Below are 17,858 nucleotides of genomic sequence, written 5' to 3' on the forward strand. Positions count from 1 at the left end.
TCCACTGGAAGTCTGTGTGATTTGAGTGACTTAAATTGGTCAAACTAAACATTTAAGGTTCATTTAAGAATCTAAAACTAAATCGGAGTTAACCTTTTCAAGGGTTTGTCTGTGGTTGGTAATAGTTTATGGCACTCATACGAACTTGAGTTCTTCATTAGAATATTTGATTTAGATTTTTAAAATTGTATTTAAGATGTGCAGCTAATCCTGCCTTCGAGTAAGTTTAGGAATTTTCTATTAACAGTTTGGTTATCCTGATTATGTTGAAGTGATTTTGATTGTGGGAAAAAAATAGGTTTGTAATATGCTTTATGCATGATAATTTAGATATTCTACTGACAATCCTAAATTTTAAAACCCTAATTTTACATTAAACATTTTTTTTAAAGTTTTATACTTTTTTTTTTTTTTTTTTTAGTAAATTAAAGTATTGCTGAGATATTACATTTTAAATTTAAAAAGCAGCAATGTTATTTCTAAAATAAATTGTAATGTTTTATATTAAACTTTACATTATACCATTAAATGTTACTCTATTTTCAAAATGATCATGTAACATGTGTAAAGTTTAATATAAAACATTACAATTTATTTTAGAAATAACCTGTTTTCTATATATCACACCTAATTATTTTCTTACACCGTAAGCCTTTATGGGTCTTTATACATGAAAATATATATTATATAAAATAATACTTCCCTTTGTACAGTACCATTAAAATCAATAATATGAGATAGATCTCCATTGTCATCCACTTCCAGTTATTTTAGCAATACAAAAATGCTGCTTGATGTTGCAAACTGTTATTTATTATATTTTATTACCATAACCATACACACTAGTCTGCAGTGTAAATAATTAATCAGAAATCTTACTTTTCATTGAAAAAGTACAAAAATGCATACAAACTTCCAACAATCACGAAACCTTATGAACCCAAACTAAATGTTCTGACAATGTGGTGGTTTTCATGGATGCTCATCTCATAAATATGATCATTCAGACATGCAGGAGGCTGCATAACATTCACTGAGGCTGTGTGTGTCAGTGGGTTTATAATCAGTTCCACAGCTGCTTTCATTCACCGTGGGTCACAATGTGCTGACCGTCATCATCTTTACTGTCCTGTTCTGTGTTTAAACTCCTGCATCTCTCACTACTGTCCTCTGTGCTGTTTTCTTCATCCTCTTCTTCATCCAGCTGCTCAGAACCGCTGGTGAGAAGCTTCCCATCAGGAGTGAACACACAGCCGTATGCCGAGTCCTTATGACCCTAAAACACACACACACACCATGAAGCTTGTGATGTCATAATACTAAACATGTGACCAGTCAAAGGTTCTCAGTCACCTGCAGCCTCTTCAGACAGACTCCAGTGGTCACATCCCAGATCCTCACCTAATGAGCAAACATGAGCATCAAGCATTGCCACACAGCCGGTGTGTGAATGAGTGTGTGTTTGTTTTACCATGTCGCCTTCAGCGGTGGATGCTAAAACCAGTCCGTCTCTGGAGAAAGCCAGACTTCTGACCCAAACACGCTCACAACCTCCCAACGCAAACAGACACACGCGACGCATCGGCAACCAAACACGCACCGTGCCGTCCCATGATCCTGAGGCCTAAACACACACACATACATATACTAGCGGTCAAAAGTTTGGATTAATGAAGATTTTTAATGTTTTTTTTTTGTTTTTTTTAAGTCTCTTCTGCTCACCAAGGCTGCATTTATTTGATCAAAAATACAGTAAAAATAGACTTTAAAAAAAAAAACATTATTACGGTTAAAAATAACTGTTTTCTATTGTAATATATGTTAAAATGTAATTTATTCCTGTGATGCAAAGCTGAATTTTCAGCATCATTACTCCAGTCTTCAGTGTCACGTGATCCTTCAGAAATCATTCTAATATGCTGATTTGCTGATATACTGCTGCTCAAAAATCATATTCATGCTGAAAACAGTTGTGCTGCTTCACTTTTTGTGGAAACCAATACATTGCCATTCAAAATGTTTGACATTATTATTTTAATACATGTATAATGTTACAAAATAATTCTATTTCAAATAAATGCTGTTCTTTTGAACTTTCTACAAAAAAAATGCGAAGCAGCACAACTTTTGTTTTGAATTTAACATTAATAATACGTTTTTTTGAGCAGCAAATCAGCATATTAGAATGATTTAGTATTGATGCTGAAAATTCAGCTTTGATCACATGTTTGATTTTAAAAAAAAATAGAAAATGGTTATTTTAAATTGTAAGTATATTTTACAATATTACTGATTGTACTGTATTTTTGATCAAATTAACGCAGCCTCTGTGAGCAGAAGAGACTTCTTTCAAGAATCAAACATCAAAGCTCATTCTCACCAGCATCCCACTAACAGAGAAACAGACACAGGCCACGTTCCCCTGGTGCCCCTGTAACGTCACAGCCTCTTTTTCCTCATGAAGTTTCCAGACTCTCACGGTCCGATCCCAGGAACCCGTGGCCTGAACCCACAGAAAGAAGAGGTGATGCAGCTCATGCTGACTGGAGCAAAACAAATGGCACAGCGAGACCATGATTCATACCACACACTGGGAGTCTGAAGAGAATGCGCTGCTCTGGACAGCTGCAGCATGACCCCGCAGATCCTCCACCATCTGACCGCTCTGAGACATCAAACAACACCACACAAACATTACTGGACAGTCTTCAACCAGTGAGCTAAACACCTGTTACTACATAAACAGGGTCCAAGATTCACGTCATTTGTTCATGTTTAAGGTTAGTGATATGAAAAAACTCTTAACTGTAAGTATTAAATTTCATCAAAATGCTTGCCTCAAAGCTATTTTTGTGTTATGGATATGAATGATTCCTAGGGATTTTTAAATCTCTATGGGGTTACAAGAGGATGCTAAGAGATTTTTTTTTTTTTTTTAAGTATTTTCAGAGCTGTCAAAATGTGTTAGATATTAATTAAATATGCTTAAAATAATATTTAGACATTATTTTCCTTCTAGTCATAAATAATAAGATTAATCAGTTATTATATTCTATTGACAGTTCTAATTTTATTTTAATAACAAATCTGTTTTTTATTTTTGAAGATTGTCTTTATATTTTTATTATATATTGATATTTTTAATAACAAATAATATTATTCAAATTAATTTGAAATAAACATTTTCCAGCCTTCCAAACGTAACAAAATAGATATTTAAAAATATAGATAAAAAATTCTATATACACACACACACACACATATATATATATATATAAACAAATTAAAATAATATATAATAGACATTAAGTACTATATAATATGAAGTATTATATTTAATTATTATTATTTTATATATATAAATTCTAATATATAATTAACTGTATAAAATAACTAATAACATAATATAATACACATTATATATATATATATATATATATATATTTACATACATACATAATATTAACATAAATATGAAAATAATATTTATTAGACAAAGTAAAATATATTAACATACCCAATTCTACATATAATAAAAAATATTTACATTATTACATTTTACAAACAACATTTTCTCTTAATATTTTTCTCACACAATAAAAATGGCTGTTTATACATGAAAATCAAGCACCACTCAATTTGTGAAAATCTATATCTCTTTCCTCCTGAAATATGATTTTGAAAGTGAAGTGTCATTTGTTTAAATTAGTGCTGTCAAACGATTAATTGTGATTAATCGCATAGAAAATACAAGTTTTTGTTTGCATAATATATGTGTGTGTTCAGAATTTATTTTGTATATATAAATACACACACATACAGTATATATTTTGAAAATATTTACATGTCTATATTTATATTCATATAATTTATATTTATATATACATAATAAATATACACAGTACACATACATATATTATGTAAACAAAAACTTTTATTTTGGATGCGATTAATCGCGATTAATCATTTGACAGCACTAGTTTATTGTGTCTATTTCTGCGTGTTTTTAAAAAGGGAAGTGTTTGTTTCATTTGGTTAGATATATGTATCCCTCTATTTCTGTTAGACTCTGTAAGTCTTTTTTAAAAAGGGAAGTGTTTGTTTCATACATCAGTACCTGATCTACTGTGGTATTGTGAGTGGACATGTTTGTTTGTCACCTGAACTCTCCAGATCAGCGCTCTGTTGTCCCATCCTCCCGAAACCAGCCACTGACCGTCCGGACTGAAGCTCACCGTCTCCACACTCCCACTGTGAGCTGACAAGCAGCAACGTTAACTTTGAGTTAAGTTTGACTGAAACTATGGTTATCAAAGCAATTTTTGTAAGGATAATTCAATTTGATTACAAAAACTATGATGATAATTGTTGCTGCTTAAGTTATGAATCATGTGATGCATCAGTATTTGAGTTTATTTGAGTCATTGTGAAGTGAAACACACCTGTCAGAATGTGTGTGCATTCAGTGCTGGAGCGGCTCCAGATTCTGACGGTACGGTCGTGAGACGCGCTCGCAAACAGCTGACCATCCCAGGAGAAAACACATGATTTCACTGGACCTGCGTGTTTTTTTCAAAACAAATAATTAAACTTTTTATGCATACCTACATACATTAAATACATTTCTACATTCCATACTCACAATGCACAATGACATTTATATATACAATTTTATATATATATATATATTCCTGTAAATCTTTTTTCAGGATAGGCTTATCTATCTATCTATCTATCTATCTATCTATCTATCTATCTATTATGTCTTCCACATTTCCCCAGTTATTCAAACACATACTGACCATTTTGTGACAACATGCCCCCTCTATATGGGGGTAAATCTGCCATTAAACAGGCAATGTTTCAAGTTTTCTTCAGTGTCTAGCCCTATATTTGTGACTTTATTCCTGATATTATTTAGCAGTTACACAACAGAAGATCTTTATGCCTTTTTCTTTACAACTCTGTCGTTCCGTGTCAAACGACATGTTTAAGCATCTTTTTTCCACTGTGAGAAATGCCTATTGATATGAGTCAGCTAATTGCAAGCATGTTTTTACCTTGAAATATAAGTTTCAAAATCAATCTGATGGTACACCGACTTCTAATAAGTCAAAAACGTCTGTTGTGGGAGTATGTGTGTGATTTTGGTGAGCATGTACGAAGTTCCACGAAAAAAGGTTTCTTTATGGCAGCAACAAATACATGTGCATAGCTGTAATTATTACAACAGTCAAATATTTACAACAGCGAATTCCACTCACTTTAGGCTACTGTAAGGGACTCCAAAATAGCAAAAAAATTATTAGTGCTGTCAAATGATTAATCGTGATTAATCTCATCCAAAATAAAAGTTTTTTTTTACATAATATATGTATACTGTGTATTTAGTATATATAAATACACACACCTACAGTAAATATTTTGAAAATATTTACATGTATTTACATGCATATATTTATACGGAGTGTCTATTTACACAAAGTGCAAATAGCCCGCCTTGTCTATATTTCAACATGTGGTTGAGCTAGACAACATTACAAAAGACAGTCAGCAGTGGGCAGCTGGCAGATGCTAAAAAAATGTGTAGCATTCAATGCAATTCAGTTCATGGGGTGCAGATAATTGCCACTATTTGCAATAAGTACTAGGCTATAAATAGCAGAAAATCTTGCTATTTTCACTTAGTGTAGCATCTATGACTAAGAAAATATGCTATTTTCACTTAGTGTAAATAGCCTCAGCCTTATTTACATTCTTATATTTTATATTATATATAAATATATTTAACATATAAACATAACATATTTTTTATGAATACATGTATTTATATAGGCCTAGACATAATAAATACACACATTATACACACATATATTAGGCTATGTAAACAAAAACTTTTATTTTGGATGAGATTAATCGTTTGACAGCATTACACACAGCTGCTTTAATGTACCCGAGTGTCCGCTAACTGTGGCCAGGTGTTTTGCGCTGTTGGCGTTCCACAGGTACAGTCTGCCGTAATCACAGCACGTGAGCAGAATCTGACAGTCAGGTGAGAAAGCGCAGCAGTTCACCTGAGACACAGCCGAGAGCACAGAGCCACTGAAACAACATGCTTTATCTTCACCTAATTAATTCATCTAGCCTATGTATTTATAATTAGGCTATATGTAGTAAATAAAATATCAACATTGCTGAAATATATAGAAAAAGTAAATTAAGCACAGGCAAAATATGAGCGCTTACCTACCTCTCCTTTGTGTCTGGAAAAATATCTAATGTTGGAGACGCTGAAGTCTTCTGAGGGATGGCGCCACATGTCTCCTTGTGCACGAGACGTCGCCATTTCAGAAATGTCGGAAATGTAATAATTAATCACACACGGTGCAGTGGTTAGTGTTGCAGCTCAGTTTTGTTTGTGTTGTGACTGTGTGTGTATCCAGAGTTACGCTCTCTTGAGTGTCTGAGGGCTGCGCCTGCGGTTTATTGGGATTTTTCTGCTGGTTTAGAAAGTCATTAACTCTGAGAGAGAAAAACAAAGCAAAAACACTTTAACGAGCTTAGTTTGAGTGTTCAGCTGCCATTTGCACTTTTTAAGCACTGAATGTAAGTGATGTAAAAATCACTGGTATATATATTCCTATAGTCTGTAATTTGATCAGAATTACGTTATAATGCTATATGTGACTCTGGACCACAAAATCAGTCTTAAGTGTCAATTTTTCAAAATTGAGATGTACACATCCTCCAAAGCTGAATAAATAAACTTTCCATTGATGTATGGTTTGTTAGGATCGGACAATATTTGGCCGAGATACGACTATTTGGAAATCTGGAATCTGAGGGTGCAAAAAAAAAAATCGAAATATTCAGAAAATCGCCTTTAAAGTTGTCCAAATGAAGTTCTTAGCAATGCATATTACTAATCAAAAATTACGTTTTGATATATTTATGGTAAGAAATTTACAAGATATCTTCATGGAACATGATCTTTACTTAATTTCCTAATGATTTTTGCCATAAAAGAAAAATCCATAATTTTAACCCATACAATGTATTTTCGGCTATTGCTACAAATATACCCCAGCGACTCAAGACTGGTTTTGTTGTCCAGGGTCACATCTATGAAGCACTATTGTACCGTTTTGCCACATAAAAAAATGGCACCTTAAAGGAATAGTTCACCCAAAAATGAAAATGTTGCCATCATTTACTCACCTTCGTGTAGTTTCAAACCAGTATGTCTTTCTTTCTTTTGCAGATCATAAAAGAAACCGTTTTGGTTACCCCTGATTTCCATTATATGAAGAAAAAAGAGACATTTCTCAAATCTTTTGTCTTTCCACAGAAGAAATAAAGTAATACCGATCTGAAATTACATGAGGCTGAGTACACCATGACGGAATTTTATATAATTTTCTGTTATATAATTTCTATTATTTATATTCTATTATGACATTTTCTTCCATTTTTCATTTCAGGAGCCACTCATAATTATTCCATTTACTTTCATAACTACACAACCTTAAAAATATATAATATAATAATATAATATGCCAATATTATATTAGTTGTACATTAGTGTATTAGCTGAATGACATAAATTTATGACAATTTATAAATAATATTTCATATTTATAATATCTTATAGGCTAATCATGTATATAATTTATGTATGATTATGTATTATTTTAAAGCCAGATGTCAATTGTTTCTAGGCTAAATTTTTCTATGAAATCTCTCCTCTCAGTAAGTCTATGTTTGAGAATCCCAAACTTCCTAAAAAATTTCCACATAGGCCTACTGTAAGGAATTTAAGCACCTTCCTGTTAAATGCGTCATCTGTATGCAGGTGTGTTCATGCTGTGTGTGTGCCAGATGAGTTTAAAAAGCAGTTCATGCATGACCCTTCAGGAGTCCTGACATGTTAGTGTCATTTCAGAACTAGATGTCCTTTTCCTGTAAAACGTGAGTATTTTTGAGAAATTACCCTCAGTAGTTTTCTATGCCTGACTGTTTCTGTTTGTAAGGAACACATCTGTGTTTCAGTCTCACAGTTCGACAGAGTAGCTGATGCACCAGATCAGTAGGCTTTCTATCTGAATGTTTACTCTGAACAGCATGTTTAGTAGTTGTTTGCACGATGATATTTAGTAGTTTGCATGCGTTTCACACAGCTCGCTCGCAGGAGTCGCAGCAGAAGACGTGTGTGTGAGTCATTCAACTCATCCTCATGTAGGAAACAATGACACCTTTCACCTTTACTGAATAACAAACACGTTGATAGAAACCCAGCAGTTTCAAAAACAAAATATGAAGTCTTCTATAGTTGATGCAAATGCTTTTTAGAGAGAGAGAGAGAGAGAGAGAAAAAAAACAGTTTGGGGACAAAATGCAATTAATAAAATGCAACTAAAATCATGCATAGTTAAGATGAAATGTGTCATCTTGGAATAGTTCTCTCAAAATTAAAAATGCACTCACCCTCAGGCAATCCAAGATGTTTGTTTCTTTGTTTCTTACAAACACATAACTTTTCTCTTCACAAGATGGTAAATGATGGAGTGGTGTGGATTATTGTGATGTTTTTATCAGCTGCTGGACTCTCATTCTGACGGCACCCATTCACTGCAGAGCATCCATTGCTGAGCAAGTGATGGAATGCTACATTTTTCCAAATCTGATGAAGAAACAAACTCATCTACATCTTAAATTTCATAAATTATGAGCAAATTAAATTTTTAGGTGAACTATTCCTCTAAAAGGGAGCAGATAATGCATCCCAACTCTGTTGATAATGTCAAATCAAGCTCTTTTGGTGCATTAATATTAATATGTTTTTTTTTTTTTAGGTCATTTTGGTTTTACTTTTGCACAATAAACAGGTTGTGTTTGATTGTCACTTGATGATGTCTGATATAAAATCTGGTAAAAACTAGTTTAGAGGAAGTTGAGCTCTTTGACCTGTATGAGTTAGGGCTATGGCCTAAATAAAGCAAGTGTGTGCACGGATGTGTGGGTGTGCAAGAATATTTTGGTGGATTACTTACATTTAGGCTACGCACGTCCTTCGTAGAAAACAGGAAAGCATCTTTCTCTCAAGTGTTTGTCACTTTTGATCTGTATTTGATCTGCTCCTTCTGCGTCATAGACAGCGCAAGCTGCTGCACCACAGTAACCATTATACCAACAGATACAAGTAAACAGTGCACTAATGAGAAGCGAAAACACCTTGGTTAGAGATCCCAAGATTAGACATGTGACTTCTGTTTGTGTTATCTCACACCTGCAGGTATTTCCTTCCCACAATGGTGAAATGCTTTAGCAGATCTTTGGCAGAACAACAGTTTATTAATTTAAAACCATCAAACTGAACTAAAATTGCTTTAAGACCAACAGGTCTTTTTCCCTTCAAGTCTCATCTTGCCGCCAAGTGAGCAACAAATATGAAAACTATAATCAACTATAAAAACGTTTTGGACAATTAAGAACCTCAAGAACACAAAAAGGTCGAAGTAATTATGACGCTAAAGACAGAGAGAGAGGGGCTCAGAAGTGGGGACGGTGATGATGTCATCGGTATGGAACGAGAGAGAGAGAGAGAGAGAGAGCGACAGAGAGCGAGAGAGAGAGATAGAGAGAGAGAGAGAGAGAGCGTTGTTTCATTTGGATTCCACGCGCAGACTAAACGTGTGGAGACGTCGTTTGACGTTATTTTTAACTGAGCACAACATAGGACGTGTTTGTCAGTCATGGGGAAAGTTTTTCTTGTCGTGTTAATCGCTTTAATTCTTCTGAACGCGACCCGGGCTAAAGGTGAGCGAATCTATTTGTTAAACGTTTAATTTCGATTCACTTCAAGCAGTTCATTACTCTGTGTATAGTCTGAGTTTACTGTTGTACATGTGTGTGATGAACGAGAAAACAGTCGGTTTACTGTAAAAAATAATTAATGTGTTTCCGTTTTTAATTATCTTTTCTCTCTGTATTTCTTAGTGATCTGTAATCAAACAGGTTCTACAGTAAAACATTTGACAGGTTTTATATAGTTTTGTTATTTTATGAATATTAGGCTTACGGTTATATTTTATAGACCAATTTAAGATAGCATAAGACACAATAATAGTAGGTCTGAGTAGTTCACAAATAACGTGAATAGGATTTTTTTTCCTATAAACAAACAATATTAAAGACTGTATTCCTCAGTGAAATAATCTATAATCATATATATATTGGCAAAACCTTTGAAATTTTTATTTCAGGAATATTATGTTATGTTATTTTTTTATATACTAATGTTAAGTAAGGCAACAGAAGGTGTTATTAAATATAGGTGTAGTTTGCAAAATGATGTGAGTAGGAAAATTTCAAGATCAGTATATTTTTGCAGTCCACTTTTTGTCTGTTAATATGAACTGCATCTTTTTATATTTATACACATATGGTTTATATCTTACTTAAAAGAGTTTGAGATGGTTCAGACAGTCGGGCCGGTGTTGTGTAATATTCAGTTCCTGTGAAAAACTGTTCCAGTGGGTGGAGTTAATGTGAATAGTCATTAGTTCCCCTGTTGTGGGCGTGTCCTTGAAACAACGCGCAAACGAATGGAACTGAAAATATTAGTGCATGCTCCTCAAATCGCTACGTGTTTAATGGATTATTTAGAAAAGGTAATCAAGTATCAATGTTCAGCATTGAAGCATTAACTGCAACAGTGTCAAAATAATGCATAGTTTTTGTAATAATATGATAAATCGTCTATAAGCTGTTTTGCCTGATTGATTACAGGAATGCAGCAAAACAAACAATAAGTGAATAACTTATGCTAACCTAGGCTAATATAGTTTTTCATTTGTGGGGTTTTAATTAATTCATTTATTTATTTGAATAGATTAGCCTACATAGTTGTCATTGGTGACTACTGCAGTGTGCATACAACAATGCCTGAAACAAACCTCTAGAAATGTATATACACCTCTAGGTCAGCTGCTACTCCAAGAATATTATTTTTAAATTTGGATAAGAAATCATACATATGTCACCATCAATAGTGTCATAATATGGCCTTGATTTGCTTTTGTGATGTTTCCACATATATTCATCATCATGTAAAGTCACTGTCTTGTTTCAGACTGGATGTGGAGTTTAAGTCACTCGTAGCTGACCATTGTGTGAACTGAACATACATGGAGCCTGTTTTCATTGAGTGCCAAGGCCATGTTTTAATATTTATCTCAGACACCAGACACTGACTTAATTTTGCATTGCTTCATTCCACATACACATACTTTCACATAATTTCCTTGTTTTTCAATTGAGTTGTATTCATAAAGCAAATACTTCTGCACTTGTCATAGTAACATTTAATGTATGTAACTAATATTTATATACTCTACAACATAATGTTTTGAGTAGCATTTTATATAAACAGTCAAAATAAAACACTTACTAAAAAAGATAACGCTATTTGTTAACCTACATGTCATGTTAAAATTAACCCATATCAGAGAACTGTCAACATGAAAGTGTTAAAATTATTGAAGTACTAACTTTAAATTAATCTCAGAAAATATTAATCTCAGGAGGAGATAGGAGAACAGAGTTTGGCTGACAAAAACATTTGGGTTTCATTGTTGTAAATTTTCAAATGTTAAACATGATTGTGTATATCTGCACTATCATGTGTGTTGCACTATCCGTACTTTCTTCTTGGAAGATCCTGCCACGAAGTCAGATTCCTTGTGTGTGTAAACATACTTGGTAATAAAGCTCTTTCTGACTTCTGAACACAACACTAGGATCATGAAATTGTGGATGTTTTCACACATAAACATAATGACATGAAAGAGATTGTTTGATTGATTGCAACATATGGTCAAAGAACAGACACAATGTATGATTATACAGTATATGATATTTATTATTATAATATTATTAGTAGTTATTTCTCAGATTATCTAAACTGTTAAGCAATGCTCTGTATTTGATTGTTAACTAAATACAATTAAGGAAAACATGACATGCTTTTTTAGGTCCATTTTAAAGGGACAATTCATTCAAAAATAAAAAATGTTGTTTCAATGTTGTATGACTCATTCTTCTGTCAAAGATACTTTGTTCACACTGGTTTCAAACAGGTGAGTAAATGATGGCACAGTTTTCATTTTTTGGGTGGACGTATACCTTTATATTATAATTTATTATAGGCTACTTGGAGATTTGTGATTCCCAAACAGGTGTATGTGCAAAGATTTTGATTTGTTTTTAACTTAAAATAAAAGAAAATAATAATAGAATAAAATATGTGACAGATAGAAGTAAATGTGCATTTATCTTTGTGACTTTTTAATTTACATGATACATGATATAATATGAGAAAAAGGAATATTTGTAGTTTGGTGTTGATAAAGATACTGGGCTGTGGAGGCTGGGAAATACTGGCTATTAAAAATAAAAAAAGAAGATGATGATGAAAGAAAGAAAGAATGACACAGGATACTCACAGGAGACTAGCTTATATACATTTGGCCACAGATACATTTGTAGTGGTTTGTTTCAGGCATTGTTGTAGCTACACACTGCAGTATAGTCTCCAATGACAACTGGGTAGGTTAATCTATTAAAAAATTAATTAATTAATAAATTAAAGCCCCACAAATGAAATATATAAAAGCTACACATCAAACAACAACAACAACAACAACAAAAAAACTATATTAGCCTAGGTTAGCATAAGTTATTCACTTATTGTTTGTTTTGCTGCATTCCTGTAATCAATCAGGCAAAACAGCTTATAGACGATTTATCATATTATTACAAGAACTATGCATTATTTTGACACTGTTGCAGTTAATGCTTTAATGCTGAACATTGATACTTGATTACCTTTTCTAAATAATCCATTAAACACGTAGCGATTTGAGGAGCATGCACTAATATTTTCAGTTCCATTCGTTTGCGCGTTGTTTCAAGGACACGCCCACAACAGGGGAACTAATGACTATTCACATTAACTCCACCCACTGGAACAGTTTTTCACAGGAACTGAATATTACACAACACCGGTTGCATAAACTGTTTAGACTAGTCTTAAAAAGTTAGTCATCTATTTTTTTTTTCTTCAAGGCTGGTCATAACTTTTTTAATTCAGTTATGAAAAGGTAGATTAGTCTTATATGTATTGGAAAAGTAAGACTGATTACCTCTTGGCAGCTGCTTGTTGGTCAAACTAGTTCTTAAGACACTGTCTTAACATGGTGGCTAAGTTTATGCAACTGTATATAAACACATAAAATAACTCATTTTCAACATTTCTTCTCCTTATCCAGTCCTATGCAAACAAAGCATGCTGGAAACTACATCCACTTTCCAATTTTCAAAAGTTATCAAGACAATTTCATTAAATCATTTTTTAATCAATTAATTTTAAATTGCACACAATATAAAGCAGATGCAATGATAAACATTTTGATGTCAAAAGGACTCGTCAATATAATATTTGCAATTTAAAATATTTAATTGAACCAATAAATTAGAATTGTTAACTTGCAATCGTGCAGTTATTTTAGTTGTGGCAATATGATTTTTTTGCATACAAAACAAAAGTATCTTGTTATCCTAACTCTTCGCTTTGCCTACTTGTAGGAAGGAAGGCCAAAGGCAACAGCACTGTCTTCGCCAGACCGAGGACTTTTCAAGGAAACGCCATCCCAGTCAACGTCCCTCCTCCTCCAAACCGAACGACAGACCCCCAAACACCCGTCCTCCCGTTCGCCGTTGATGTCGAAGTCCAGTTACAAAGCAACAACACGGCAAACTACCTCCAAGGTCCTCTGAGCAACAGTTTCATCCCAGCCGTCTACATCATAGCCGTCGTTGTCGGCATTCCCTCCAATATCGCCATCTTGATCTCCGTTGGAACCAAAGTGAGGGTGATTTCGTCAGCTATTTTGTACTGTAGCCTGGCAGCATCCGACTTGCTGCTGTTGTTCAGCCTGTTACTGAAAGCACACTATCATCTCAGCGGAAACCATTGGATATTCGGCGAAACCGCTTGTCGTATCACGACCGCCTGTTTTTACGGAAACCTTTACTGCTCCGCGTTCATATTAGCATGCATTAGCATCAAACGCTACATAGCTGTGGTGCATCCTTTCCTTTATAAGAGCTTGCCAAAGCGCTCGTTCACCACTTGGGGTTGCCTAACCGTTTGGATTATATTTATTATCGCCACTGTGCCAGAATTTCTAGTGCAACAAAGCTACCGCATCACAGATCTCGGAGTAATCACATGTCATGACGTTCTTCCTGCTAATTTAGATTACTACCAGTGGCTTATCTATTATAATTTAGGCTTTGCCTGTGTAGGTTTTTTTCTGCCCCTAGTGGTGACAGTGGCATGTTACACCTCTATTGTCTGGCACCTGAACCGTTCGCACCGAGACTGGGCTCTTTATATCAGAGCTAGCACTTTTAACTTCGTTATCTTCGTTTTGTGCTTCGGCCCGAGCAGCTGCCTTCATTTTGTGCATTACGTTCTGCTGTCTGTCGGCTCCACGGAGAGTTTTTATATCTACTTCAGCGTGTCCGTGTGTCTGTGTTGCCTGCACAGCGCTCTGGATCCGTATCTGTTCGTGCTCATGTCCAGGACTGTCGGAACCAAACGCTACTTCCTTACACGCAAAGGACGCGCGCTTAGCATCTCTGCGTAAAGTCAACATGAAATGCTTGTTGTGGAGCCTGTTTAACTTCCCTAATCTTTGAAACTGGATATTTAATGTGACCTGTCTGAAATAGCCGAAAGACACTTTTTTTTTTTTTTTTCAAGAAACTAATACTTTTATGCAGCAAGAATGCATCAAATTGATCAAAAGTGACAGTAAAGACATTCATATTGTTTATACTGAAAGATTTATTTTGAACTTTCTATTCAGAATCCTGAACAAAACGTATGATTTGTACAAAAGTATGAAGGAACACAATTGTTTTCAACATTGATAATGATAAGAAATGAGCAGCAAATCAGCATATGTGACCCTGGACCACAAAACCAGTCTTAAGTCGCTGGGGTATATTTGTAGCTATAGCCAGCTACATTGTATGGGACAAAATTATCGATTTTTCTTTTATGCCAAAAATCATTAGAATATTAAGTAAAGATCATGTTCCATAAAGATATTTTGTAAATTTCTTACCATAAATATATCAAAATTAAATTTTTGATTAGTAATATGCATTGCAAAGAACTTAATTTGGACAACTTTTAAGGCGATTTTCTCAATATTTTGATTTTTTTTGCACCCTCAGATTCCAGATTTTAAAATACTTGTCTCTCAATAGTAATGGCTGCTGAAAATACAGCTTTGCATCACAGGAATAAATGTAATAAATTACATTTTATGATATATTCAAAACGGAAAACAATTGTAATATTATTTCACATAATACTGCATTTTTGATCAATTAGATGCATTAAGAATATGAAGCAAATAGTCAATTGTGATTTCATGTTGACTGATTATAAAGCGTTATCTAGAATGTTTTTTGGTTTCAGTCTTGTTTCTGAACCTCTTTGTTCTAGATTTAAAGTTTTTAATATGTGAAGTGCCACGAGGAGAACTAATAGTTGGTAGTTCCAGCCAGAATCGGTTGGACAGGAGCAGCACCTTTTATACTGAATACAAATGGAGAGTCGTTTGAATGGCCCTTGAAGAAAAGGATGTAATATACTGCCTGGACTGTGTTCAGAGACTGTGTGTTTTGAATGTTACATAAAGCCTTGTTGACCAAGGCAAAGTTAGTCTGTGTGTGTATTCCCTGTTTGTATATAGAATTTAAATGCTTTATTTTAATTCCTGTGATTTCAAAGCACAGCATTAATATAGTCATTAAAACAAATAAAACAGTGTTTCAGTGAACCTTTCTCTGTGTGTTTTTCATTGGAATTGATCCATCATACAGCATGCGGGATTGATTCGAGTGCAGTTTGGAGACGCTGTCTCTGGCCTGAAGACAAAAGTGTCAATGGCTCGTGACTAACTGTGTAGCAACAGATTCTTTCTCTCTGATTCTCATGCAGAATTGGGGGCTGTTTGTTTATAAGAAGCAAATTCTTGCTTTCTCCAGATGTTTTGTCTGAATCAGGAGAGAAATATGTGCAGATCAAGCACTGTTCACAAGCAAAAACAGTTCTAAACAAGTATGTCTTTGATGTGAGAGAACAACAACCCTGTTGAAAAATCCAGCATATGCTGGTTAGGTATGTTTTGAAGCATGGCTGGTGGTTTGAGCTGGTTTAAGCTGGTCCTTAGCTGGTCATGAGCAGGAGCTAGTTGCTTAGGACCAGCTAAGAACCATCTTAAACCAGCTCAAACCCCCAGCCATGCTGAAGAAAGGGAAGAGATGGACTTTTTCACTGGAGGAAGTGTTATTATGGATTATGGACTCATATTTTGGCCAGAAGCGACGGTTTAAAGTATAAAAGCCTTAATGATCGATTTGTTTTTTTACAAACAAGCAACTTTTTACTTCACAAGATGTTAATTGATAGACTGGATTGGTGTGGATTACTTGTGGATTATTGTGATGTTTTTGTCAGCTGTTTTTTCTCTTATTCTGACGGCACCCATTCACTGCAGAGGATCAGTTGGTGAGCAATTTCTCCAAATTTGAATTTTTATGACTTGTCCTATTCAGGTGGAATACAAAACAAGTGTTGCAGTGAGCAGTCTGTGCTTGAGGTGAAATGCAAATGCATTTGCTCAAACGCTTCATATGAGCATCTCACTGTACTGATGCCTTCTATGGTTTCATAAGCGTAACTTTCCAGGAATGAGGAAGTCAGTCAGGTGAGGAAAATGGGAAAGAAAGAAGGAAAGTGATTGTGTCTGTTGCCATTGTAATTGCACAAAAATAATGAATAAACGAATCTAAGTAAAATCTATTAAGTGCAATGGTACATCCGAATGCAAAAGTGTTAGATATGGAGAAGTCTGTTTGTGGCCTGTTCCTGTTTTTTGATTGTACAGAATCAAGTTTTGAAGGACAAGAACATATAAATAAGCTGAGAACCAATAAACACCTGTGAAAAGCAGGATGTAGAGGTGGGGGCGCTGCTTACATGTATCTTAGTCCATAACACCATTTGGCCTAAAAACATAATCCATAGGCCCACAATTTATTTAGCTAAATTCACAATTATATTTGCTGAAACGTTATCAGAAAATAACAAGACATGATATGATACAGTGTCATGTATTTATTTATTTATTGGTGATTCATTTATTTGTTTACTTGTTTCTTTATATATATATATATATATATATATGTGTGTGTGTTTCCTTTTTAATGTTTAATGCATTATTTATTTAATTATTCGTTCATTTTTTTTTGTTTGTAATTTTTAAATTATTTTTGTCATTCATTTATTAGTTTATTTATTTATTGATATTTGTTTATTAATTTGTTTGTTTCCTTTATTAATATATTATTTATTCACTTGTTTAATTATTCGTTCATATTTTTGTTTGTGCTCATTTTTTAATTATTTTCATTCATTTATTTTTGTCATTCATTTATTTGTTCGATTGTTTCTTTATTCAATTTGATTATTTATTCACTCATTTATTTGTTTATATTTTAATGATTTATTTACTTTTTTTATTTATAAAATTGCTCCATTGATATAGACGGTTTCATCGGGCGCACGCGCCTGGACCGAAGTTAACTTCCGGTCTGTGTTTGTTTATCGGTCTTGTTAGTGGCGCCGGCTACAAACACAGTTAAAGTTAAAGTGATGAGTAATGAAGTTGGGCTCAGGTTGTTGTGCTGTGGGATGTGTTTCCCATACATTTCTTTAT

The 17,858-nt window shown here is 34.0% G+C and overlaps 2 protein-coding genes across 4 annotated transcripts; one reads left to right on the forward strand and one right to left on the reverse strand.

The window, feature by feature from the left end:
* Positions 1-795: 795 nt before the first annotated feature.
* wdr38 (WD repeat domain 38) lies at positions 796-9,167 on the reverse strand. 3 transcript variants are annotated; one of them, XM_058759343.1, is made up of 12 exons: positions 9,051-9,167; positions 8,485-8,680; positions 7,219-8,341; positions 6,251-6,522; positions 5,954-6,074; positions 4,443-4,559; positions 4,161-4,258; positions 2,585-2,665; positions 2,381-2,503; positions 1,472-1,624; positions 1,354-1,401; positions 796-1,276 (listed from the first exon to the last, which is right to left on the reverse strand). In XM_058759343.1, exons 4-12 carry the CDS (start codon positions 6,344-6,346, stop codon positions 1,082-1,084), a joined length of 1,032 nt encoding a protein of 343 aa, XP_058615326.1. In that variant the 5' UTR covers positions 6,347-6,522; positions 7,219-8,341; positions 8,485-8,680; positions 9,051-9,167; the 3' UTR covers positions 796-1,081. The 3 variants fall into 3 exon arrangements, with proteins under 3 accessions (XP_058615326.1, XP_058615328.1, XP_058615325.1); XM_058759345.1 differs by lacking the exon at positions 7,219-8,341; XM_058759342.1 differs by having other exon boundaries at positions 6,251-8,341.
* Positions 9,168-9,591: 424 nt separating this feature from the next.
* LOC131529540 (proteinase-activated receptor 3) lies at positions 9,592-15,917 on the forward strand. The gene is made up of 2 exons (XM_058759346.1): positions 9,592-9,816; positions 13,645-15,917. Exons 1-2 carry the CDS (start codon positions 9,753-9,755, stop codon positions 14,709-14,711), a joined length of 1,131 nt encoding a protein of 376 aa, XP_058615329.1. The 5' UTR covers positions 9,592-9,752; the 3' UTR covers positions 14,712-15,917.
* The last annotated feature ends 1,941 nt before the right edge of the window (positions 15,918-17,858 follow it).

This window comes from Onychostoma macrolepis, chromosome 21 (assembly GCF_012432095.1).
Source record: "Onychostoma macrolepis isolate SWU-2019 chromosome 21, ASM1243209v1, whole genome shotgun sequence".
NCBI lineage: Eukaryota > Metazoa > Chordata > Actinopteri > Cypriniformes > Cyprinidae > Onychostoma > Onychostoma macrolepis.

Bases quoted from the DNA above. Each gene is read 5' to 3' on its own strand.
- LOC131529540 (XM_058759346.1), top strand. From the start codon at position 9,753: ATGGGGAAAGTTTTTCTTGTCGTGTTAATCGCTTTAATTCTTCTGAAC. The intron at 9,817-13,644 runs GTGAGCGAATCT...GCCTACTTGTAG, and splicing joins GAACGCGACCCGGGCTAAAG to GAAGGAAGGCCAAAGGCAAC.
- wdr38 (XM_058759345.1), bottom strand. From the start codon at position 6,346: ATGGCGACGTCTCGTGCACAAGGAGACATGTGGCGCCATCCCTCAGAA. The intron at 2,504-2,584 runs GTATGAATCATG...CTGTGGGTTCAG, and splicing joins CTTCAGACTCCCAGTGTGTG to GCCACGGGTTCCTGGGATCG. The intron at 1,402-1,471 runs GTAAAACAAACA...TTTGCTCATTAG, and splicing joins CCACCGCTGAAGGCGACATG to GTGAGGATCTGGGATGTGAC.